The sequence below is a fragment of the Cyprinus carpio genome, chromosome A20 (assembly GCF_018340385.1).
Source record: "Cyprinus carpio isolate SPL01 chromosome A20, ASM1834038v1, whole genome shotgun sequence".
Classification (NCBI taxonomy): Eukaryota; Metazoa; Chordata; class Actinopteri; order Cypriniformes; family Cyprinidae; genus Cyprinus; species Cyprinus carpio.
The window spans coordinates 19780505-19805386 of NC_056591.1; the positions used below are offsets into that span (position 1 = coordinate 19780505).

The window sequence follows — 24882 nt, forward strand, 5'->3', positions numbered from 1 at the left end:
TTGTAATAAATTAAAGTATACAAATCATTTTTATTATTATTATAAATATGATAATATATTATTTTGATTATACATTTATAAAAAATTATAAAGATTTATTTATTAAGAAAAATAAAAAATATTTTATATACATTTACAAGATCACTGCATTTTTTATGAAAATCTAAAAAACATTTATATTAATATTATTATTATTGTAGTTGTACAGAAATCATTGTCATTGATGCATCTGTGCATTTTTGCTTTCGCAATCGTTATTTGTTTTTCTGTTTGTGTCTGTCAATGAAACTGAAAACCCATCTTTTCTCTCACAGCCTCCACTCAACGCTCAAATGATGGCCCAGCGGCAACGGGAGCTTTATAGTTTCCAGCACCGCCAGCGGCAGCTTATGCAGCAGAAGGTATTGCTGATGAGGCAGGGGATGAACACAGGACCTCTGGGGGTTCAGCGAGTTCCTAAGGGCCCTCAGCAGCAACAGCCACCACAGCAGCAGCAGTTCGGTTTTTCTCCAGGCTACAACGCCGTGCCTGGAAACACCCCTACCTCCCCAAGCCATTTTAACCCCATGGGAGGACCTCTGGACCCCAAGCTACCTACCAGGGGGGGCATGGGAAACCAAGGCATTATGGGAGGCATTCAAGGGCAATTTGGGGGGCCTGTGAACACTCCTGTTCAGCAGGGACTTTTCCAGCAGTTTGGGGGGTCTGGTATGTCTCATTTGTTAGCTACTAATTTATCATCACCCGTGTTATTATAGCTAACTAAAACTAAAACCATAAAATAAAATTTAACTGAAATAAAATATTTTAAATTGTAGACTTATTTTATTTCAGATAAGATATTTCTAATTTTTATTTAGTTTACATGATGCACTAAATTAACTAAAAACTTAACTAAGTAAAAACTTTGTAGACATTAAAAAAAATAAATAAATGTCAAAAAAGATAAATGGAAAATATAAAAATGCAATTAAAAATAATTACAACTTTTAATACTTCTGTCATGATGCCTAAAAGAGCCAATGTACAACTCTCTCACAGGCATGATGCAGCAAGCAGATCCATCCTTCGCTCCTGAGCTTAGTCCAACCAGCCCCCTGCTTTCACCTCAGAACTCAACCTCCCAGAGTCCTCTGCTCCAGCAAGCGCAGCCTCCACCTGGTTATCAGTCACCTGACATAAAGAATTGGCAGCAAGGGGCCATGGGCAACAACAGGTATGGTGTTTGATAGCAATCACCAAAAGGTCACAAAACTATGCAATTAGTTTTTTGTTGTTGTTTGCGTTTATGTGTATTCATCTCCATTTAAACCATTTCATCTTGTTTTGTGCCAGTATGTATAGCCAGGCAGGCCAGCCTGTCTCTCAGAGCTTTGGGCAGCAAGGCGTGTATAACAACATGAGCATCACCGTGTCAATGGCTGGAGGGTCAGGAGCGGTGAGCACTCTACCTCCTATTGGACCATCTGTCGGCATGGGCAACAATAACCTTGGCAACGTCACTTCAATGTGTAACGATCAGGTGAGATGGTCATTGGTTACTTATTGAGTCTTCATTTACTCACCCTCATACCATTTTTAAATCTGTATATTGTGTGCAACTTTTTTTCCTCTGCGGAAAAGAGTAAAGAAATATGTTTTGCTTTTTTTTTTTTATTGAAGCTCGAAAGTTTCAGTCCCCATTCATTGTAACTACACCACCAGTGTTATTTTAGCATAATTGATATACTATTATAGTTTTTGTTAATATTTTGAATTTGATTTTAGATTTCTGTATATTTTCTGCTGTAATTTTTATTTTAAAGTTTACATTTTTATATTTTATTTTATTTTATTTCAGTTCATGTTTATTTTTTTCAAGCACTGAACATGTTAATGATAATAACTGTACACTACCATTCAAAAGTTAAAAAATGCTAAGGCTGCATTATTTGATCAAAATTACAGTAAAACAGTAATATTTTGAAGTATAATTACAATTTAAGTTTTTTAACAGTATTTTAATATATGTTTATATTTAAATTTTTATATTTTAGTTTATATTTTTAATTTAATTTATTCCTGTAATGAAGACAGCTGAATCTTCAAAGCCATTAGAACAGTATTCAGTGTCCCATGATCCTTCAGAAATCACACTAATATGCTGATTTGGTGTTCAAAAAACATTTTGTATTATTATCATCAATGTTAGAAACTGTTGTGCTGCTTAATATTTTTTGTGAAAACCGTGACACATTTTTTTCAGGATCCTTTGATGTCTAGAAAATTAAAAAGAACAGCTTTTTTTTTTTTTTTTAGTAATCTTTTGTAATATTATAAATGTTAACTGTCATTTTGTTCAATTGAATGAATTCTTGCTGAATAAAAGTGCAATTTTTTTTTTAAAAGAATAATACATGACGGTCTTTCCTTTTTCCCATTTCTCAGGTACAGCAGGTTCAGGTGTTCGCTGATGTCCAGTGCACGGTAAACCTGGTGGGAAGTGACTCCTACCTTAACCAGTCGGGGCCCATCGGGTCCCAAAAGGGCCCGAGTGGGACCCCCACAGCCCAGTCTCAGCAGAAAAGCCTCCTTCAGCAGCTCCTGACCGAGTGAGTCGCCCACCGTCTGCCAGAGGACTGTCTCCACATGTAGAGATTTTTATTCTTCACCTTTGGTTTCTATACAGTATATCTGCAGGGTCGGTGTCTGGGCCCAGGCTTGTGAGCTTTCATAGCCGTTCGACAAAGTGCTCATTCCTGGTCACCTTTTTAAATGTCTGTTTCCAGAAAGGAGGAAGGATCACGTTCCAGAATTTGCCAAGTCTGTAAAAAAATCAAAATAAAAAGGACCTGCTGCTTCAGCCGGCTGCACGTCCTGTCGGTCAGGCCAACGTTGCCGTGCTTCTTGGAGAGCAGCGCAGCAGCTGAGCTTGGATTGGTCGAAATGGAAACTGGAGCAGGCTGTTGTCATGGTGTCGCTATATTCATGGTGTATTGCTCAGTTTCAGCTGGATCTGTGACTGATAGGCTCTCCTCAGCAGTGCCTGATAATGGGAGGAATTTCCCACCTCTTTTTATTTGTTAGTCTGTTTTGTTTGTTGTCATTTTTTTATTTTTATTTTTTTGGTTTGGTTTGTTTTTCTCTGTTGTCGTTTTCAGAACAAGCATCGCCAGGATGGGAGACTGCTCTGTAGTGCGTATCCGTCTGCCGAGCTTTCCTGGCAGCACTGTTTTGAAACAGCAGACATTTTTTAACAATGTCCTACACATTTCCCCCCTCAGCAGCTGTGAATAAGAGCCACTTAGGGTCAACTTCAGCCTATCAGTGTTGTTTGCGGCGAGGTGTTGTGCAGGTTGGTATTATTGTACAGCACAAATGGACAAAGTTGGGACAAACTCACACTTTGTAATTTCCTTTAAAAATGAAACCTCATCAAATTACAGGCAACTCTTGTTTCGAACGCATCAACCTAACACCAGTTCCTTTCTAACGACTTTGAGAATCTGTCATGTCACTTTTGTTATTTAAAAAGTAATCATCCATGGGGCTCTAGCAGGCTCTTATATATCAAGAGACTAAAATTTTTACGATTGATATTGGTTATCGAACACCCCGGTAAATGTTACAAACCCTCTGTTGCATTGCACGCAGGTGCGAAAATGTAGATTGTACATTGATTTTCATTATACAGTTGAGTGTTTCCAAGGATGCTCTTCAAAACCACAGGTGCTCTCTCCTGACTGGAGGAGCGAGGTGTTGTTTTGCGCAACGTCCGCACCGTCGGCTGCATTCTCCAGCTCTTTGACTGCTCATGAGACTACTGTTGCCCAGTCACACACTGTTCATCAGCGTTATCCTTTGTTCATTTACCTACTAGTCATGCCCGATTGATTTCGAACCTAAACATTCGCTAGTTTACGTGAAACGTACTAATGGAAAATCAAACTATTTTTTATTTTTTTTGATCAAAGATGTCAAAACAAAAAGACTTGCTGTGGTCGAAATTGATGTCTCGCCGTTTGAGCACGAGGTATTTCACAAATCGTTGGAGCACAGCTCGAAATCGTGTTGCATGCGCAACCGTCTCACGTATTTTCATTCTCCTTTAACAGTGTTCTTTTGTTCGTGACACTATATAAAAATCTAATTCTAAAAAAGTCTAATTTCGTAAAGCGGATTCTTACTCGTCTACGAAATTCAGCCAACAGTATGTACTGTTGAGATCGAGCCACTTTCTGCTATATATAATGTACATAGACATTACAAAATGCGAGATGAATTGACACATACATAACATTTAAGTCATTTAAGCCAGTCTGTGTTTTTCCCATTTTTGGCTCACCGAAAAAACAACCGATGTCGTAATTAATAAACTCTGCCCTCCTCTTTGGGGAACAGGCATTCCTGTATAGATACAAATGTTTTTTGCAGTGGATAAGATTCATTTAATGAACCCTACCTGTCATCATTACCATGTTTATGCCAAATATACCAAACTAGCAAACAGCGCCTATTAATACTGTTTTTATTGTTTTGTTTTCTCATTTATAACGGCTCTCACAGTCAATACACAACATCAAGGTACAATAGAACTATTCAGAACCTGGATTATCAAAGTATTGTGTATATAACAGATAAATGTGAATATGTATCTGTTCAGAATCAACAAAATGTAGTGCTCCGAGTTTGTGGTAATAACTACTTGCTTCCATTTGTTTTTTTCTTTTCTTTTTTTTGATGTGTATGGCTGTCTGAAAGCGTGTATGTGTGTGACTAATACTGTATATCTGGTGTTTAAAATGGAAAAACAGACAAATGTCCTGATTTTGATTTTCCTTTTTTTTTTTTTTTTTTTTTGGAATACCTGCAATTTTTCCTGTGGGTGTTGAGATTGCTCTATATGTGAGAATGGTTTAGCGACTGCTGAATGTGACTTTGCTGAGGGAGAAGCAGCATGGACTGGCTTTTGTACGGGTTAATTTAAAAAAAAACAAAAAAGGCCATATTATTTAATTTCTCTGTTGTCAAAGTTTAAACAGCTCTGACGAAGTGGAACCTTGGTTTGAGAACAGCACTGGCTTATTGTAGTGGGCTTTTGTCAACTGCCTGATGTAGTTTTTGCCATGTGTGAACGCTCTTAAGACAAGAACGGATATATGACCAAAGCTTCAAGATACTAAAAGATCCATATCATATGCAAGGTTCATGCAATTGGACAAATGTAGCATTGAGTTTTTCCTGAATAGGTGTCCCATATCCCGTCATGTTTATAACACTACAATTTTGTCTTTACTTTCTGGACATATTCCCCTAGCTGGTTTGATTATTTTCAAAGACGTTCAGTAGCAAGTTTCTTCAGATGTTCCCCCATTGCTACTGATCTACCAAACATGCAAATGCCTCTACGGGAGAAACTTTAGTCAGTGTTTTCAGGAAGACAGATTTCTAACCGCTAGCTATGCACCTTCAGAGGTTAAATGAAAAGCATTTGGCTTTTGTTTTAAAACTGACAACTCAAAATGGATTATTGCTTTGAATGCAGTATTCCAACAATGCATGCTAACAAATATCTCCTGTTTTTCCTCTATTTTGTTTTTTAACTCAAGGATATACATCATTTGTAGTTCGAAACAAGTGGTTTCAAGCTACTCGGGCTAAAAACGAGAAAACCATACTGATGCAACTATACTTAGATATTTGACTTTATTTAGCTGGATTCTTTATACCAAATTTGAGGTGCCTCTTGTACATATTTTCAGCATAGAGGACTGCTCCTCACCATTTGATGAACGTTTTCTTGTTTATGAAGATTTTCTTATACTGACCTTTGTAAGACTTTTGCTGTATTTTACATGAAGTTTTTTACTAAAAACCTAAATGTACCAGGAACTTGCAAGGAATACAATCTAATTTTGCACTTTATACATGAATTACAAGGAAAGAGGCCATGTTTAAATCGGAATATAGCATCATGTTCTCAAAGAAAAAAAAAAAAGGAAGACAAAAAATGAATACCCCCTGAATGTATTTTCGCTAAGTGAAATGCCATTTTGCTTTCCACGAAAAATCGAAACGTGTCTCAGGTTCTTCAGGAAGAACTTGGCTTGTCAGACCCTCATCATTGGATCCCTTAAAAGTGCAGGGTAGCGGAGCCTTTGCTACATGAGTGTTTTTTCTGCTGCAGAACCGTAGATCTAACTATGCCTATCTTCTTCAGGTGCTCCACCTCCCCTTTGCCCCGTCCTTTTAGTCGGCGCGCTCACGTCCAGACCTCCTGGCTTTATCTTCTGAAGACATTCCTCATCGAACTCTGCTTTCTGTTCATCGCGGTCTGTGTCGTAGGATTTGAAAGTCTTTCAGGCCCCGCACGCTCAGTGCCAAGTGCTAAGAACCATTTATGCCAACTCTTACAATCTGCATTTCCTCATATCATAGTAGTGAATCCTGCGTATCGACCACCACACACTCTCCTTGTCATTCAGATGTCATCTCTACATGGTATCATCTACAGTAGCTACTTTTTACCTGAGATTTTTCGCATATTGTAAGTGCTGCCTTATTAATATACAGATATTAGTTGTATTGGTGAAGGGAAGTCAAGTGTTTGTAGCTCCACTGAAACGGCGCTTGTTCTTTCAAGGCAAGGTTCCACTTTTCACCTGTAAAATTAATATAAATAAACAAATATATATAGATATATACATTTTACTCATTTTGTCCAGTTTTGTATAATACTTGTGAACTTTTTTTTTTTCTTAAGAGGTATCATTGCAGCTGTGTGTGGGACATAATGAATGAAGATGTATCTGGGAGACTTCTGCATGTTTTGTCATGTTTTTGTTTTTTGTTTTCTCTATATCCAGGTTTATCTGGAGAATCCTACCTTTCTTAGGACGTTGTAGACAATCAGTCACATGCTGGGTCCAGCACCTGCGGGATTGTCCTGCGGGCTGCAAAACTGTTTCGCATCTACTGAATCAGTCTTATTTTTCTTGTCCATTTCATGGAATTTTGTGGCTGCTCAAACTGAGATTTGAAGTTTACACACATACATTTACACACACACGCATACACGTACACTCGGACAAACAAGAAACACTCACTCGTGCATATGGCCCCTTTGTTGCTTTTCCAAGGTGTAGATACATACCTTGAAGGAAATTATGCTTTTGACTAACAAATCTCTATAACATCCATGAATGTGAGAATGCAACACATTGCAATAAAGCACCATGTAAAAAAGGACTGCAAGTGCCATCTTTATATCTAGGGAATGGAATCGTAAGCAATTTAAACTGTTCAATAACAGTTTTATTCATTATTGTTTTGATGCAATACAAAAAACTTCATGTGTATTTTTTTTTTTTTTAACTATACTTTTTCATATGACCAACCAGTCAGGTAGTTCTCACTAATATTAAGAACAACATAACGCAATATCAGTTCTTGGTTAATTGAGTCTGACATTAATGATATAAGTAATTGTGAAACTGATTCATAAGTGTAATTCACTCAAATGAACCGACTCATATGAGTCATTCACTCGAGAATCGAACTTCAGTGTGTTCACTATATATACACTATATAACTAAAAAGACAGGGTCATAAAACTCTTTCGTTCGAGAATCGAGCTTCACTGCTCGCGATGTAAAAGTTTGATTCGAACAGTGAAGCTCGATTCACTAAAACGAGCGGCTCAAAAGAGTCACTAACTCCCACACCGCGCATATGAACCTTAACACCAATCCAGAACTACTAACCCACCAGCTCATAAATCATAAGTCTTAGTTTAAACTATTAATTTGTTCAATTATACGTATTTAAAAAGCCCTTCCAATGAATCATCAGTACATTTTAAAAACATTTGGGATCATTTCAGATTTCATTGTAGACACTGATGAAATTTATTACCCAAAATGATCAAAATGCAGAATAAAGTCATTCGGTTTTCATGTCAGATATTTAAGAATTTACATTACTAAGACAACATCAGTGAGTAACATTTTCCCACAACGAGAGACAAAATGTGAATGAAAACCACAGATGTGATGATAAATGTGATTCATTTAGCCACATTCCATCCTGAACAATCCTTGTGTTTATATTGTACAATTCATACAGAATTCATTTGAAAAGCTTGAACTTTTTTAGAAATGGCTGCACAGTTTCTTTAGGGTAGGGCTTCAATGCCAGACATGTGGGGATATTCTCTGGCTGCTCCATCCACAGCTTATGTGCAATGTCTTTTTCCAGTAGAGTACTGGAAAGAGCGGAGAGAGATGCCTCATCTGGTGCCTGTGCGGAAAAATTATTATAACACTTAAAACTATATAAAGAGTACATACATATTACTTTAATGAAATGTTAATTATCCCCTTATTTATCACTTGTGAGTCGGCTAATGGCTTTATTAGTATTTGTTAACAGTTAGAGAGATCAAATATTATTATATGATGCTACCATGCTACCCATCCTATCCTGCACTGTAGGGACAGAATCGCATGGTGCATGTGATGTAATTGCAGTACTAACCTGCAGCACTACTTTGTGCATGCTGTCCAGTTCTGCCAGATATTCCTGAGTGTCAGGGTCACTGTAGTGTAAATGAATAGCAGCAGTGGCCGCGTGACAAGCTTGAGTTATAACCGCCCCTAAAGGCCATGACAAAGTGTGTATCAGGTCTGATCGGACGATCACATACTGGACTAAACGCCGAGACGAGCCACTGCTCAGCGTTGCCATTTTATTTGACGCGAAAATAGCCAGAGCGGAAATGACATAGCCAGCGGGTTCATGTTTACGTTCCGGGTTTATTTCGTTTCTGCTAACTAGTTTTTGACTGGATGCCCTCTATTGGTTGTTTGAGGACTCTAAATGCATATACTGTAACAATAAAGATGTTTTTACCTTTATCTCACTAGGCTTTCTGAAATATTCTGGAATAAAATAAAGATTAATTTAATCTTTTATGTAATATAATATGATTTTCTCTGTAGTCCAGGTTTGTTATAGTTAAGAAAAACTAAAACCATTTTAAAAATGTGTTTAAAGAAGACAACAACTGTCATATTTTGTTTTTATAAAAAGGACTGAATGATTGCTGTGCTGTTTTATTTTCTCCAAGACATACAGTGATCAAACAACCTAACTTCATCCTAATATCCGTGTCCTCTAGTGTGTACCTGCATACAGCTAAATTCACCCTTAAAAAATGAGGACTGGAATGTTCAGCTCAGAAGTCTTATAGGGACAAAGTAAAAAAATATTCTAGGTCCAACTCTTAAATTTGTCAAAATGAGCTGATGCCCATTGCTCGTCTCATTTGCTCAAATGTAAGCCAGAAAGTCAAAGACCAGGGAGCCTGGGAACAAAAACTGAGTAAGAATAGGAACACAAGACAATAAAACTTAAATAAACTCATGTCATATTCAAAGTCATAGTACCATTCTAAACCAAGTTGGTAGAAATCCTTTATAAAGGGAAAAAAACCCTTCTTTTCTCACCGACTGAACCAGACAGTCAGTAGAAGACTTGTAGAGAAGACCCCTGCAAGCAGAATCATAAAAATATGTTATTATAACAAACTAAATAGTTGTCTTAAATACACATCAGCTTTGAAAAATACACGAAACGAACCTCCCGTTTGAATCCCGTGGCTGGTTCATTACTCTAGTTTTCACCACATCAGCTGGAGTTCCCATAATAGCTGCAACCAATCCTGAGCATATGCTGTAAAAATGTTTTGGAACAAACTGTTGAACATGACATCATTATGTATGGCAACATTAGTAGAATAGCAGAATTTCACCTGGCCAATCCGTGACAAATGCTGTTGTCTGGTATGGAGGTGTTTCTCAGTAGAAAATGCTTTACGGTATCGTATGTCATGAGATCTAAATGTGAAATAAAATGTAAAATATTTGACGTATTACAAAAGGGCAGCTGACAATTGATTTCTAGAAGTCTTGGCTACTGCACCTCCTAAATTGACCAGTGCAGCTCTCTGAACGTTGGGAACCCATCCAGCCCAAAGGCCTCGTATTCCTCCCTCTGCTAGGATCTTCGTAAATGCGTGGTAAACCCCATGTACTCTGTCAGTTTAAAAATAAATAAAAAAACGGATGGATTAAGGGAATCGTTCATCCAAACATTTACTCACCCTCAGGCCATCCAAGATGCAGAAGAGTTTGTTTCTTTATCAAAACAGATTTGGAGATTTTTACCATTTCATTACTTGCTCACCAATTGATCCTCTGCAGTGAATGGGTGCCGTCAGAAGGAGAGTCCAGAAAAAAAAAAAATAATTTATGTAAGTAAACCACAAGCTGCATGTTTGTAATAAACAAGTTCATCATTAAGACGTTTTTAACTTCAAACCATCGCTATGAACATTGCTTTTTCCTGTGAAAAAGTTCTCTGAATCAGGAGAGGACAACAGGGGATGGACCTTTTCATCTGAGGAACTGTTATTATGGATTATAGACTCATATTTTGGCCAGAAGCGACGATTTAAAACACCTTAATGGTGTATTTGTTTCTTACAAATGCAGCTTTTCACTAACAAGATGTTAATTGAGTTGTGTGGATTACTTGTGGATTATGTTTTTATCAGCTGTTCGGACTCTCATTCTGACGGCACCCATTCACTCCATTGGTGAGCACGTGATGTAATGCTGAATTTCTCCAAATTTCTTCAGATGAAGAAACAAACTCTTCTACATCTTGGACGGCCTGAGAGTGAGTACATTTTCAGCACATTTTAATTTTAGGGTGAACTATTCCTTTTAGTCTAAATGTCTCACCTTGGCGGCTTCCCTTCTAGACGGCGCCTGCCCTCCATTTGCATCTGAATCTTCACTAAATCTGTTGGACTAGCGATGAACTGGCCCAAGGCACCTGATATCATACTGCCGATTACTGCTTTCCTATACACATCACAGAACATTATGCTGATCCATCTATTTAAACTTTAATCACTGTCCTGTTTCATATTTCACAGATGTTTCCCTCACCATACTGGAAAAACGCCATCTTCAGATCTTCCCAAAACAGATTCCCTGAGCTGTTCATAAGCTAACATCCTGCCGCCTGAATACACTAAAAGTGAGGAATTCCAAAGGTCAGAAGCGGATTCAAATGCATGCATTTAATTATTCAGGCAAGTGCATCAAGATTTTATTCTGTACATGCATATAACACAGTTTGTTAATAAAGCTCATTGCAATTAACATTTTACCTATATGTCTGTAGATAGCTGGTGTGACCCCTTGCCACAGTTTCAAGGGCCCCTCTTCTCGCACTATACCCAGAGCTGTGCTCAGCATGCCCCTGTATTTTGGAGGCTGTACATTTCCACCATGCTGTCGGGAACCACCTTCACCCTGTATCTGAAGTCTGGTTTTGGTCAGGTCCAGAGGAAATGTGACTAAAATAAAAATTGTATAAACACACACACAAAAGTACACTCAAATTATTATTAAAATATACTGCATTGTAGATATTAATTAATATATCAGTATTCATAAATTCATTATTTTAAAAACTAGAAAGGATGTGTAGCTACCTAACTCTGCAACAGTTGCAGCACAAGCTGACAGAGTGAACTTTGATACTCGGGGCCACCGCGAATTTTCTTGTACAGGAGACATTGGAGGCTGCAGGTGTCTTCTGATTCCCACTGAGAGAAAAAATATGAATGTAATTCTAAAACGATTTCCCAACAGAACCACGAGCCTGGAGTGTATGCTCAAGTGTTTACTCTGTCTGTATGACAGTGGACTACGACCTTTAATAAGAGGCGAAGCTGTGTTTTTAAAGCCATGCCGGTTGGTCGGTGTAGTTCCCGACCCCCTTACGTAATACGTTGTAGACTACAAAAGAAAAGAAACGCAACTAAAACAAAACCACACACACCACAAATCAACCGCACCTCACTTCATTACCCAACCCAATCCCATCCAACCCATATATAATATATATATATTTATTTTCATATTTTTTTTTTTTATTTCATATATACACATTAATATTATATTAACGCTGAATTGTCCAATACACAAAAATAATTTAGTTAGCTTGTTGGCTGCAACCAAACATCACCGTAATAGGAGTAATCAGAAAAGCAGTTTTATGTAGTGAATCTTTTCCACATTTACAGACGCAAATACTCAAATTCCAGACCTCTCTTGTTTGTTTCCATTAGAGAATTTGAGCAATACCTGATCGAACTGTCTAAGAACAAAAATGCTTTAAAAACATTTGTTTAATTCCTTTCCTAATGAAATGTCTCCCATTTTTTTTTCCAGTTTGTAATGTATTAAACACCCCCTTTTTCTTTTTTTTAATTGTCTATCATTTTTATTTGTTGATATTTGTATTGCTGTTTTTGAGCATTAATTAAAAGCAGTAATCAATAATAAATTGCTGTTTACTGCCATCTGGTGTCTACTAAATGAAATTTCATACATATAGTTCAAATATTTATGGATGGACCGCATTTTCATGGATTGTTGCAGTAAATTAAAATAATAAATTAGTATTACTTGTATTATTTACGCATCAAACGTATAATAATACAATTTTAATACAATTCCCACAGGTTATAGATAATTTTAATTGCCAAAACAAGCTATAGAACAAAGAGTTAGGCCTACATTATTAGAATTACAGATGTCCATTAAAGCAGCTGTTTAATCTGTTATGTCTACTTTTAATGTAAGTATCTTTCACACATTTAGCATCAAATCAATAACGCCCAAAAGCTCTTATAAATTATACATTTTGTTGAGATATGGCATCACTCAGCGGCATAGTATTAGGGGCTCTGCCATTACAAATTAATCCAAAAAAACACTTTAGGTTAACAGATTACTTTGTAACTAGTTTAACCTGTTTTATACAGTCTGTGGTTTAACCCATGAAGGCTGTTTAATGTGACGTCACAGACACAAAGCCATCTATAGCAGCTCATTCTCAGTGCAATCAGCTTATAGTCAGCAAAGCGGCGGCACAAAACCACCACAAAGGTGAGTACAACATATATCTGCTTTGTAATGTTTTTGATATTAATGAATTATTCATCCGAATACATGTTTCCCCCCAGTGGAGTTACGCTTTAATAATCCAGAATCTGTATGAAAGTCTCTTAGATGCGGTGTGAATGGATTTACGCATAAAAAGTGTTTGTTTGTTTGTTTATTTATACTTTAGGGAATTCAGTCTCTGTGGTGATAGAAATCAAATTATGTGTGATTCACAATGTGCTTAAATGCAATTTTTCACACATTTTTTTCACTCTCAGTGTTCAGATTAGTACATTACTTCCGCATTGCTTGATCAAATGGTAATCCTCGTGCTCCATGAAAGCCGTGCAGACTTTTACTAATTATGCCTCATTATGTTTAACCAACGGTTTGGTATGCAGGCCACACGTATTATTTTCTCATTCAAAATTCAAGATGATAAGTAATTATAATCTTTAAATGGGCAGCATCTGCAATAAACCGGTGGGGTGCGGTGTTGCAATTCTCAACTCATCCAGAGAGGGCGCTAAATGACGCGTGTAAAGAATGAATATCTAAATCAGTTGATCCATTTATTATTCAGCACGTGTTTACTGTGGTAATCCACGTAAGAATGCTAAGGACGTTTTAAACGAACTATTTAATAATCCAGTTGCACTTTTTGAGTAAAAGGTTTACATATTCAAACCTGAATCAGCATTGCATGACCCAAAGATAGACTATATCCAGAAGTCTTTCAATGACTGAACACAGCAAAATAGAGTAAGTTAGAATATTAACATGCATGTATACTTTCAGTGACAAAAAATGAATGTGGAACATGAAGTTACACTGCTCGTTGATGAGATTCGTCGATTGGGCAGTAAAAGTAAGTCTTGTGCTGTTTTTGATCAACATCATTGTTAGGGTATAAAGTCTGAGACCACCAGTGAAAATGCTGCCGAAAATTAAACATTAAAATGTTTTGGTATGATCTGCTTTTCTATTAACATCAAAGAGCATCTTATACACTAAGTTTTTGAAAGAAGTATTTTATTCTCACCAAGGATGCATTTATTTGATCAAATTATTGTAAATATTATTAACATTTAAAATAACTGTTTTCTAGTTTAATATATTTTAAACCGTCATTTATTCCTGTGATGGCAAAGCTGAATTTTCATCAGCCATAACTCCAGTCTTTAGTAATTTAGTTTCTATTAGTTGACATACAAATGCAGGTCTCATTGTGGTATTTGGCTGTCTGTGCTCGTTTTTCTTTTGAGATTTGCTAACAATGATTCTATGTTGGTTTAATGCTTTATTAAGTACATAAATGTTAATTGGATAGGTTCAGGGTTGTTAATGAACGATTTAGAGCGAGCCTTGACCACTCTCACTGTCTCACAGATGCAGATGGGAAGATCAGCGTCAAATTTGGAGTCCTGTTTAATGATGACCAGTGCGCCAACCTCTTTGAAGCTCTGGTTGGGACACTGAAAGCGGCCAAGCGAAAGAAGGTCATCGCATTCGAAGGCGAGCTCTTACTGCAAGGAGTTCATGACAACGTTGATGTCATATTACTGCAGGACTGAATTTAACAGTCTTCTCTAAACTCAAGTAAAAAGTGCAGATGTGTTTTAGACATGTCATTGCTATATTTTGATATGGAAATATACTTGAGAATGCAAAATTTTTGTATACTGGATTGGAATATTTTTTTATACAGCAGGGGAGTGATCTGCACAAAGTTTTTGAAATGTAGCAGTCTTCCCTGTTCAAAGACCTCAACAGCCATATCATTAAAATAGCATAAGAGTTATAGTGTGCATGATCATGTTACTGGTTTTCTGGGATTGAATTAATTCATCAAACATTTTCAACCTATTTGAAATGAGTATCCATGCAGGTTAATATCAGTTTTACAGATTATACCTCTGATGTCTTATTCTGACTGTATTGATTGTAGAATGAATAATTGCTGTTTACAGTAATCATGAGGTTGTTTCTTTGCAGTACCATTACTGTGACATTGAAGTTATATGTGCCATTAAATCTCAAATGCTGAGAAACATAAATAGTAAATAGCATTTATCTGCTGTATGATTTTCTGGAATTAAATGTTTAAAAAAACAACCAAGTTCAACAAATCATCAACTGTTCAGTGTGATATTGTTTTATAAAGCTCTTGCAAAAACATCTCCACATTGTACTTGTGCTGTTCTTTTTATTTATGTCTGTACAAATGTTATAGGACTCCCAATGGTGCAGTTTGTGCCATTTCAAGCTCAGGAAGACCTTAGCATGAAGAGCAATAGGAAATAAATAAATCAATTAAATAGAGGGGAGTGTTTATAACTTTCTAGAATGTTTGCATATAAACTTGAAAATGTTTTTAAATTTCTTTTTTTTTTTTTTTAAAGATAAATGTACAAACATTTAAAACTGACAAACTTTAGTGTTTGTATTTGGATTTCTATGTCTTATGATAGTTCATCTGCTTTTCAAATGGCTGGAGACAGTTTATTTAAAAGTGTAATAAACTCTTTTATATAAATGCATGAACTGGAGTTAAGACTTATATTTCAATTGCTGACTTTTTAATCTTTGAATGAATGAGCCTAATTAAAATTGACATTTAGAGATTTGATTTTTAATTGCTGAAAGGCATTTGCACCTAAAATGGTTCTTAGGACTGGATAAAGTTCTTCTTCAGTATAACTTACAACAAGGTTCCCAAGTGATACAGCTGTGAAAAAAACATTTCTGGGTTCTTTAAGGCACATAAATGGTTCTCTAATCTAAAAATGTTCTCTAATTAAATAAATTTGGCTGGAGAACACTCCGACTTTTTTGGGACTTTAGCTTATTCACAGTATCCCCCAGAGTTAGATAAGTCCATACATACCTTTTTCATTTCTGTGCGTTCTGTAAGTAGTTATTTGACGCACCCACCGCTAGCCTAGCTTAGCACAAAGACTGGATGTAAATGGATAATGGTAGCATAGTAATCCCAATAAGTGACAAAATAATGCAAACATTTTTCTATTTACATGTTGTGATCTGTATAGTCACAGCGTGTACAAATAACAAGGCAATATGAGACAGAGACCATTTTTAATCGTATAAATACTGGGAACTATATTCTCACTAGGCGTAGGAGCACAGCTAACGTTACTTGGGCGGAGTGGCTACTTGGGCGGAGTGATTAGCGCAGCACCCGAGACGCGCCGTGGTGAGGAGCAGAGAGTTCCCTCAGAGTTGGAGTAATAGAGTCAGCAATTACTAGATAGTAAATGTATAGTGTACAATCATGGGTGTTCGCTGTATTGTAAAGAGCTGCGACAATAAACAGGGGAGAATAGGTAATACTATGATGTTTCATAGTATTCCAACCAAAAACGCTGACCTGATGAATCGATGGCTACTTGTTCTGGGTGTAGTTCCAAACACACCTGTAAACACCATCACGAAGTATTTCATTTGCTCTGAACATTTTACTGTAGACGACTATTTTGAAAAAATGCAAGTTGCCACACGGACCATGAAACGTGTGCTAAAGGATACAGCCATCCCATCGATAATAAAGACAGGACAAATTGGATCACCTGTTGCTGCGGTAAGTGTTCCGTTATGTTTTGAGATGACTAACATTAGCCATACTGTAACAGTGCCATGCTAATGTAATATAACCTTAGTAGTGACACTATTACGTGAATAGGGGCTCCGTGTATCCCCTTTATTGTTATTATTGTGTTGTCATGAACACACTGTATCGCTCAATAACAAATGAGCGGCGCTAAATGTAACTCTCAGGACTAATACATTCAACTTGCTAATGAATTGGAGGGGGATGGGCAGTTTTCTTTTTTGAGAAAATGTTTGTGAAATAGTAGGCTAACGTTACTGTCTGTGGGTTCATTGTGCAAAAACTATTTGCCTTGTGCTATTACTTTCCCCATATTCTTGGCTATTGTAATGCAATTATCTAACATTACTGTATTATATGCTGTTGAATATATTTAGTCAGCTGTAATAAATTGCATTTCAAATATATCAATTCCTGTAATAATTCTTTATACATTTTCTGTGAATCAGGATGAGATGAGTGTTCTACAGCACTTTAACTCCTCGTCTGTGTATTCTGGCTCAAAACTATATGGTTCTGGATCTTGGTTTGATACACAGTAAAATTCCTCTGAGTCTGACAATTCCTCAAAGTCAGCCATGATCACGAGTCACGTCTAGCTAGTTAGTCACGTTTGTTTTGTTTACGGAACCATCAACAGGGCGTCTCGTGTGCTGCGCTAATCACTCCGCCGCCCAAGTAACGTTAGCTGGCTCCTACGCCTAGTGAGAATATAGTTCCCAGTATTTTTACGATTAAAAATGGTCTCTGTCTCATATAGCCTTGTTATTTGTACACGCTGTGACTATACAGATCACAACAATGTAAATAGGAAATGTTTGCATTATTTTTGTCACTTATTGGGATTACTATGCTACCATTATCCATTTACATCCAGTCTTTGTGCTAAGCTAGGCTAGCGCTGGGTGCGTAAAAAAAAACACTTACAGAACGCACAGAAATGAAAAAGGTATGTATGGACTTATCTAACTCTGGGGGATACTGTGAATAAGCTAAAGTAGGCAAAATGAAGGTTTTATCTTTAAATAAATTTGGCTGGAAAAACCATTTTAGGTTCTAATTATACCTTTGATTTTTAAGAATATCATGTCGAAAGGCAAAATGAAGGTTTTATCTTTATTGCCATATGTGGCAAAGCATTTATGACTTTAATAATTTTAGCAGTGTGTCGATTATTTGCTCGGGACTCCCTCTTAGGTCTGCTGCTATTAATAACTCCGAGCTCTAGGTCTGGATCAGAGATGGAGGCGGGGCCAGAGGAACATTCTCTCTTCAGAGCAGGAATCAAAACAAGAGAGGGACACGCCTTCTTCGTGGTGTACCCTCTGCTGTCAAGATTGCCTGCACAAATCTGGAGGAGGATGATGATGATGATGATCGAACTGTAACATCTGCATCCCCCGTGCATTACAATTCGCCAAGCACCCTCGACATGATATCCGCAGGATTGCTCGGTGGCGGTCGCTGACAGGCTGCATTCATACTGAGCGCACCATTATGCCCAACCAAAAAAGCAACAAGGGGAAGAGAAATAAACGTACGAACAGTAGCGGGGACGAGCAAGAAAATGGAGCCTCTGCGTCTTCGGTTACAGGAGGAACTGCCTCGGTGTTGACTGGAGCGACAGCGGGTCCGCCGAGCGACAATAGAAGCGGTAAGAACGTCACTTCAGTGAATGTTCTACCAAACGGTACGTTTCTCTGGACGTGCGCGCGCGTTACCTTCCTTTTAATGTTCCCTCGCTTGCAGCAACTTGTTTTGTGCGCGTGTCATCACCATCAGAATTGTTACGACATTGCCTAGAGATTTCCGTGTTTTCACTTATCTTCCTGCACAAGGTGGTTGCTTAGGCCTTGTTCAAGGGTAGATGTACTTGGAATAGAGTTGCATGCGATTCGGGGATCAGTGTTGTGTAAATGTTGTGTAATGGCAGGTCATATCACGCTAATGATGCGCAGTTAGAGTGTTTAAAAATCCATAGAATCGCATTGGCTCTTGAGGTAATGGAAGTGGTATCTATCTTTGAGTGGCAGTTATGAATAATGACATATTTACAGCAAGCTCTTTTATATTCAGTACTACAGCGCGATGTTTATTTTATTATTTGTTATTACTATTTATTGACGGATAGCAAATAGGTTTTAGGCAAATTGTATGAACCAAAAAAAATAGTTCAGAAAACTTTTTGCAGGTTATTAAGTGATGCATGCTGAAATCTGTACTGGAACCGCATTTCTGAGTGGAGCGGAGCCACAGGGCTGTTCCTAAATTAACTTGTGAGAGAAACCTAGTCAGAGCGATTATTGAGAAAACAGAAGCATGTTTGGTTGCTGCAGCCGAATTTATACAACTTTGCTTCGGTTCACCAGAGAAAACACATTGACACAATTCTGTCACTCCGTACTTACATTGTCTGGATTGAAAGGCAGCGTAGTGAACAAACAGAAAAAGCAGCACTTTCCAATCAGATTTAAAGAATGAAGCTCTCTACTGTATAATTGTCTTTCTCTGTCTCTCATGAGACACACATTCAGATTTCATTCATAGGAGTGTTGCGTAATGTTTGTTCTATTTGAGTGGGATTCGCACCCACAGAGTTATCATAAATAGAAACGATGTATTGAATGTACTGACATTGAACATTCTGCCAGTGAAGCTACTTGAATCTATAAATAGATGTCCTTTAAAGAATTTGGTTTGCTTTATTCAAATGTTTCTCATGTTATTTTTTTGGTTTGATTATTAATTCAGTTATTATTTATTACATTAGCGTACAAAACATTTAACCCCATGTAAAATAATATTCATTCATTCATTCATTCATTCATTCATTGTAATCTGTATTACAGATATTTTACCATGTAGGAATCCAGAAATATAAATCCTTTCCCTCATGTTGTTCCAAGCTCATATTTTTTTCCTGGGACACCAAAGAAGATATTAGGCAAAATAACAGCCTAAGTCACCATTCACTTTCATTGCCTCTTCTTTTCACCTACAATGAAAGTGAATCACTTTAACATCTCTTTTTCTTTTCCACCGAATAAAGAAAGTCATACTGGTTTGGAACGACATGAGGGTGAGTAAATGATGAAAGCATTGTCATTTTTAGGTGAGCTATTCCATTGCATTAAAACTAAATTAATATAATGTTGACTGTGTTTGGCAGAGGCCCCATGTGCCACCCCATTAGTGTGCAGTCTGGGCCGTCCCATTGACCTTGAGAAGGACGACTACCAGCGTGTGGTGTGCAACAGTGAACTCTGTCCTTACGGCAATTGGATGCACCTGCAGTGCTTCTATGAGTGGGAGAGCAGCATCCTAGTACAATTCAACTGCATCGGACGGGCCCGCAGCTGGAACGAGAAGCAGTGCCGACAGAACATGTGGACCAAAAAGGGCTACGATCTGGCCTTCCGCTTCTGCTCCTGCCGCTGTGGCCAGGGACACCTGAAAAAAGACACGGATTGGTACCAGGTGAAACGCATGCAGGACGAGCGCAAGAAGAAGTTGCCTGAAAAAGGGAGCTGGAAGCCCAGCGCTTCTGCCTCCGGAGGTGGCGCTTGCGGCGGAGGTGGTCCGGAAGCTACCGATGAGTCTAAGAAAGGGAAATCATCTGCAAGCCATAAGCTAGCGCACCGTGGCTCCAGTCAGGAACTGTCTCGCAGACAATCAGCAGATTGGCAGAACTCTCAGGAGAGATGTCACGCTGGTCCTCCCAATGCCGTCTGCGGGGTTTCCCACGGGCTCCGCTCCCCTTGCGAATCCCCCGCTCAGTCCCCTCCTTCAGGCTTCTCCTCCTTCTCCCCCCAGTCCCTCAGTGGCCCGCGGTGTTCGAGGCACCTGGGTGAGTTTCTTAAGAACGCGGTTCATACAGAAGGCCACAGGAAGCATTTGCTGTCCGGAGGTGGGGTGGCACGTGGCGGGGCTCAGCTTGAGCAGGGAGCCGCTAACATGTGCCTCCCTCGGCTTTCTCCCGGAGACAACCCTGTGCAGTTCTTAAGGAGGCTGGATCTTTCTGAGCTGCTTACGCACATTCCCCGCCACAAGCTTAACACCTATCATGTGCGAATGGAGGACGATGCCCAGGCCGGACAGGGAGAGGATCTCAGGAAGTTCATCCTCTCTGCGCTCAGTGCGAGTCACCGCAATGTGGTGAACTGTGCCCTCTGCCATCACACCCTGCCCATCTTTGAGCAGTTCCCTTTAGTGGATGGGACGCTGTTCCTGAGCCCTTCACGTCATGATGAAATTGAGTATGATGTCCCTTGCCATTTACAAGGTGAGCGAATTCACTATTCTCACTATTTCTCATTTACTTCTATTATATATATTTTTTAAATATTAGTGTGGAAAGTGTTATCCTACATCTGTGTCCCATAAAATTTCTCAGCTCACAAGTTTTACAGAGTTAATTTGAACTTAAGTTCTGTTTAAATTCCATTTTCATTCATTTAAACAAGTTTCAGTTAATGCAAACTTCCTGAATTATTTTAAGTTTGAACATTGCTGTATTATTTTAAGCTTACTCAGTGTAGTTTTTTTCTGTAGAAATACACTCAATCACTTTAATGTCATCAGTGCTTAAGACAAATCATTTACATTTATTCATTTGGCAGACACTTATTATATAAAGCAGCTTAGACTGCAATTTTTCTCTATCAATTTTATGACATTGTTTTTTTATTTTTTATATATGGAGTAAAAATATAAATTAGGGATGCACAATACATACATTTAGAATTGTTTGCTAGGCAGTATATTTCCTTTTTTTATCAGTATTGGTTATTTAATTGTTCATGCTCATTTCTTCTGTTTTAACATTCAGATTACTATTGTTATATTCTAACACTCATTTAAAAACACATATATTTCAGTAACATTGTTAAGTGTCATCTTAAACTAATCTCATTACGAATATTGATTTTCATAATTTACATTATAATGCTGTGATGCTTAAATTCACTTGTAGCATTTAAAATCATTAATTATTATTATTATTATTTTAGCATTTTTATTAATAAATTGTATAGAATTTAATATTTCCCTTTTTTTTGGTTAGCAGCTATAACATGAAAATAATTATTTGACAAATGTTTAGTACTGATGTATTTACAGTAGTGATATTATCAATATACCTAAAATAAAAATATCAGTTAGTACCTTGTTTTTGGTGTTGGTTCACATTGCCACTTTTTTTTCATCGAGTCTCTTTTGCCCTGGTTAGAAAAGAGTTTGTTGACTTTTTTTGGAACATTGCAGGCACACTGTTAATGGCTAAAATGCCAAAAACAGCAAAAACTTTTCCATTCCCAGCTTTTCCATTTTTATTAAATAACGTTGAGCTGAGTCAGTTGATAAACTGTGCATGATATTAATTTTAACATAGCAAAAACAATTCAAGTATCATTAAGTAGCTTTTGAGAATGAAATATAACTTCTGTTGAAGACTAAAGCAGTTTTGAGCAAAGTACTGAAACATAAATTACTTTATTTCTTCTATTAAAGAAGCAAAGCAGCTGTGACAGATAATAAATGCCTATTAGAATATTTTTTCATTAATTAGAGTCTAGTTGCAGTTTAAAAGGGTTTTCTGTTTATTTTCTAAAGGGAGGTTGATGCACCTTTATGCCATCTGTGTGGACTGCCTGGAAGGAGTGCACAAAATCGTGTGTATAAAGTGCAAGTCCAGGTGGGATGGAAGCTGGCACCAGCTGGGCACAATGTACACATACGACATACTGGCTGCATCACCGTGCTGCCAGGTAATCAATTTGTATGTGCTCATAAATTACTAAATTTTGTATATATATATGGAGATCAAAGTTAGAGAACAAACTATAACTACTTGACTTTTTTTTTTCTGAAATATAGTGATCAAAATTAGAGGACAGTAACCACAGTAGCTGGAAAGAAAATTACAGCTAAAATTTTGTAGGAAGTGTAGAGGTCCCTGCTTTGAGTGAGCCACAAGGACATCACTAGTTTCTCACACTGTGCTGGTGTGATCTTGGTCCACTCTTCTTCCAGTTTCTTCCATAGTTCGGTAACTGTAGTGGGTGTCTTAGCCATAACTTTGTCGCCAAGGATTTCCCAGAAATTTTCAGTCGGGTTTAGATCAGGACTCTGAATGGGCCATTTTATTATTTCAGTGTTCTTGGCTTCAAGGAACTGCTTTTCCTGTTTTGCAGTGTGACGGGGGCTTTGTCTTGTCTTTTGTTTTACAAAAATCTCATTTAAGGTTTTTTATACTGTGCTTCAGAATAAAATACATTGATGAAATATGCTTAAAAAACTGTCCTTCTTCTCCTGCAAGGATAACTTTAAATAGAACCTAGCAGTGACCTTGAAATTTAGGAAATTTTAAGTCAAATTTTGATCTCCACTGTGTATATATTGTGTGTGTATATATATATATATAAAAAAAAACAAAGTTCTGTTTTAAATGCACCACCACTCTCTGTCTGCCTAGGCTCGGCTGAACTGCAAGCACTGTGGGAAACCTGTCATAGACGTACGTGTGGGCATGCAGTATTTCTCTGAGTACAGCAATGTACAGCAGTGTCCTCACTGTGGCAATCTGGACTATCACTTTGTAAAGCCATTCTCCTCGTTTAAAGTTCTCGAAGCTTATTGACAAAAGTTGCATTTGCATGCTAGTATTTTTCCCTGTTTTTTCTATTGATAGAATTACTTATTTTGGGCTCTTGTCGACACTTTGTGTGGAATTAGTTCTCTTTAGGAACAAAATAGAAAGAATCAAAGCATACAATGCTGATCGTCGAAGAGCGTGTCTTTTATTAAGAGAAAAAGGGTGTGCTTTTGCATATATACTAACGCCATCCTTGAAATGTTTGAGCTTGCATTTAAAAAACAAAGCAACAATACTGTGACAAGTGAATGTATCTCTGTATGCCAAATTTGCTCTTTTGTACAAAAACAAAACAAGAAAACAATAAAATACATAAAAGGATCCTTCTTTTTCACAGAGTAATTATTAATTATTCCATGGCTTGGTCAGTTATCTTTTTGATCTCAATCTCATCCACCCAGGGCCTGTCTGCATAATTCCTGTTTTCCATATCAAATAGAAATGCTCAGTGAACATCATTATTGCAGATGAAGCAGCTTCTTTGATTGAGGAGGCACTCTCATGTGGACAACCTTTGGTTTGTGAATCTTGGAAGACAAAGAAGCTTATTGAGTAAGAGAAATAAATACATTTTTAGGTAAAATTTAAATGTACTAGAACAATATGTGCACTCTTGTGGAACAACAAACTTTTGTGGAAACAGTAACTACCACATGGTTGTTATTGTCTAATAATAAAGCATCCCTAAAAAAGTCATAAAACAAGCATCTGTAAAATGTCAGTTAACATTTACCAGACCTTTAGATCTGCTGGACTTTCGTTGGTCATGATTTTGTCTGCTAAAAATAAAAAATTTAAAGTCTTATAAATATATGTCTAAGATTACATGTCTACTGCCATACAAAAGCCAAACACAGTAGCTACACATTACTACTACATTCAGTAACTCAAGATCAGATGATGTAAAGTGTACTCAGTGTTTACCCAAAGCTAAGTGAACACTATTTTTAACGTTTTTTTTAGTGCCTTTATATTTTATGCTTCAAGTTAAGACCCGCTGGCTTTCTCATTCCCACTCATGACCATAACTGCTGCTCCTGATATAAATTCACATTCTTTTAGAAGCCAGGACTGCCTGCAGGTATACTGTAACTCAGACTTGCTCTGAATCTTCCTACAGAACAAATGTATTTGGGTCTGCTTGTGTATTTTCATGTGTTTAATAGGACAAAGGAGGCTTTTTTGTGTATGTGGAGGAATGCTGTACAACTGAAATATATCCAAATTATATTTCTATTCGACCTGCAATGCTTTAGTATGTGTACAAGGTACAGGATCTGTAATCCAGAGTGGAAAATTATGTGAAAGCATTTCTATATAAATACAAGTCAATACATATTCATTTGCAGGTATAGACACTTAATCATTTTGAACAGCGAAAGCATGAAAGCTGCTTGCCTTTTTAGGCTGTTGCCATGGCAACTACTGCTTGAGTTAAAATCATGGTGTGCAATAGGAGTTATTGTATGCCAGTGACCAGCAGTTAACATAATTAATCATCAATCTAACTTATTTTGAAGGTCTTTTATTAGAAGATGGCCAAAATGTAATTTGGGGTTTATCACAAATTGTTCTAAACCTAAGCACATAACCTGTCC

The 24882-nt window shown here is 37.3% G+C and overlaps 5 protein-coding genes across 11 annotated transcripts in view; 3 read left to right on the forward strand and 2 right to left on the reverse strand.

Annotated features, from left to right (window-relative positions):
* Positions 1–7227, forward strand: part of LOC109080239 (nuclear receptor coactivator 1-like) — a 52703-nt gene extending 45476 nt beyond the window's left edge. For all 3 annotated transcript variants that reach the window (XM_042778029.1, XM_042778027.1, XM_042778030.1), the window contains 4 exons: positions 315–708; positions 1042–1216; positions 1336–1522; positions 2428–7227. In XM_042778029.1, coding sequence (XP_042633963.1) covers positions 315–708; positions 1042–1216; positions 1336–1522; positions 2428–2595 — 924 coding nt within the window. In that variant the 3' untranslated portion in view covers positions 2596–7227. The remainder of the gene's footprint in view (positions 1–314; positions 709–1041; positions 1217–1335; positions 1523–2427) is intronic.
* A 635-nt stretch (positions 7228–7862) lies between these two features.
* Positions 7863–8826, reverse strand: LOC109080240 (putative peptidyl-tRNA hydrolase PTRHD1). Of its 2 annotated transcripts, XM_042778033.1 has the most exons (3): positions 8515–8826; positions 8097–8277; positions 7863–8035 (listed from the first exon to the last, which is right to left on the reverse strand). In XM_042778033.1, the coding sequence occupies exons 1-2, from the start codon at positions 8722–8724 to the stop codon at positions 8107–8109; spliced, it is 381 nt and encodes a 126-aa protein (XP_042633967.1). In that variant the 5' UTR covers positions 8725–8826; the 3' UTR covers positions 7863–8035; positions 8097–8106. The 2 variants fall into 2 exon arrangements, with proteins under 2 accessions (XP_042633967.1, XP_042633965.1); XM_042778031.1 differs by having other exon boundaries at positions 7863–8277; positions 8515–8818.
* A 225-nt stretch (positions 8827–9051) lies between these two features.
* LOC109080238 (mitochondrial uncoupling protein 4) lies at positions 9052–11823 on the reverse strand. Its single transcript, XM_019095322.2, has 9 exons — positions 11546–11823; positions 11219–11407; positions 10995–11079; positions 10785–10907; positions 9961–10073; positions 9791–9875; positions 9619–9711; positions 9426–9528; positions 9052–9343 (listed from the first exon to the last, which is right to left on the reverse strand). The coding sequence occupies exons 1-9, from the start codon at positions 11628–11630 to the stop codon at positions 9272–9274; spliced, it is 948 nt and encodes a 315-aa protein (XP_018950867.1). The 5' UTR covers positions 11631–11823; the 3' UTR covers positions 9052–9271.
* Positions 11824–12863: 1040 nt separating this feature from the next.
* LOC109080249 (costars family protein ABRACL) lies at positions 12864–15182 on the forward strand. Its single transcript, XM_019095335.2, has 3 exons — positions 12864–13007; positions 13803–13872; positions 14394–15182. The coding sequence occupies exons 2-3, from the start codon at positions 13812–13814 to the stop codon at positions 14576–14578; spliced, it is 246 nt and encodes an 81-aa protein (XP_018950880.1). The 5' UTR covers positions 12864–13007; positions 13803–13811; the 3' UTR covers positions 14579–15182.
* A 2658-nt stretch (positions 15183–17840) lies between these two features.
* Positions 17841–23902, forward strand: LOC109080233 (headcase protein homolog). 4 transcript variants are annotated; one of them, XM_042778034.1, is made up of 5 exons: positions 17841–18322; positions 19682–19711; positions 19802–20914; positions 22243–22397; positions 23105–23902. In XM_042778034.1, the coding sequence occupies exons 1-5, from the start codon at positions 18130–18132 to the stop codon at positions 23267–23269; spliced, it is 1656 nt and encodes a 551-aa protein (XP_042633968.1). In that variant the 5' UTR covers positions 17841–18129; the 3' UTR covers positions 23270–23902. The 4 variants fall into 4 exon arrangements, with proteins under 4 accessions (XP_042633968.1, XP_042633969.1, XP_042633970.1 ...); XM_042778036.1 differs by having other exon boundaries at positions 17845–18286; XM_042778035.1 differs by lacking the exon at positions 19682–19711 and having other exon boundaries at positions 17844–18322.
* The last annotated feature ends 980 nt before the right edge of the window (positions 23903–24882 follow it).

Coding starts and splice junctions, on each gene's coding strand:
- LOC109080240 (XM_042778033.1), bottom strand. CDS start 8,724: ATGGCAACGCTGAGCAGTGGCTCGTCTCGGCGTTTAGTCCAGTATGTG. Junction 8,278..8,514: donor TGCACAAAGTAGTGCTGCAG/GTTAGTACTGCA, acceptor TTTTCCGCACAG/GCACCAGATGAGGCATCTCT.
- LOC109080238 (XM_019095322.2), bottom strand. CDS start 11,630: ATGTCTCCTGTACAAGAAAATTCGCGGTGGCCCCGAGTATCAAAGTTC. Junction 11,408..11,545: donor TGCAACTGTTGCAGAGTTAG/GTAGCTACACAT, acceptor TTTTTATTTTAG/TCACATTTCCTCTGGACCTG. Junction 10,074..10,784: donor CTAGAAGGGAAGCCGCCAAG/GTGAGACATTTA, acceptor TTAAACTGACAG/AGTACATGGGGTTTACCACG.
- LOC109080249 (XM_019095335.2), top strand. CDS start 13,812: ATGAATGTGGAACATGAAGTTACACTGCTCGTTGATGAGATTCGTCGA. Junction 13,873..14,393: donor TCGTCGATTGGGCAGTAAAA/GTAAGTCTTGTG, acceptor ACTGTCTCACAG/ATGCAGATGGGAAGATCAGC.
- LOC109080233 (XM_042778034.1), top strand. CDS start 18,130: ATGCCCAACCAAAAAAGCAACAAGGGGAAGAGAAATAAACGTACGAAC. Junction 18,323..19,681: donor AGTGAATGTTCTACCAAACG/GTACGTTTCTCT, acceptor CACCGAATAAAG/AAAGTCATACTGGTTTGGAA. Junction 20,915..22,242: donor TGTCCCTTGCCATTTACAAG/GTGAGCGAATTC, acceptor TATTTTCTAAAG/GGAGGTTGATGCACCTTTAT.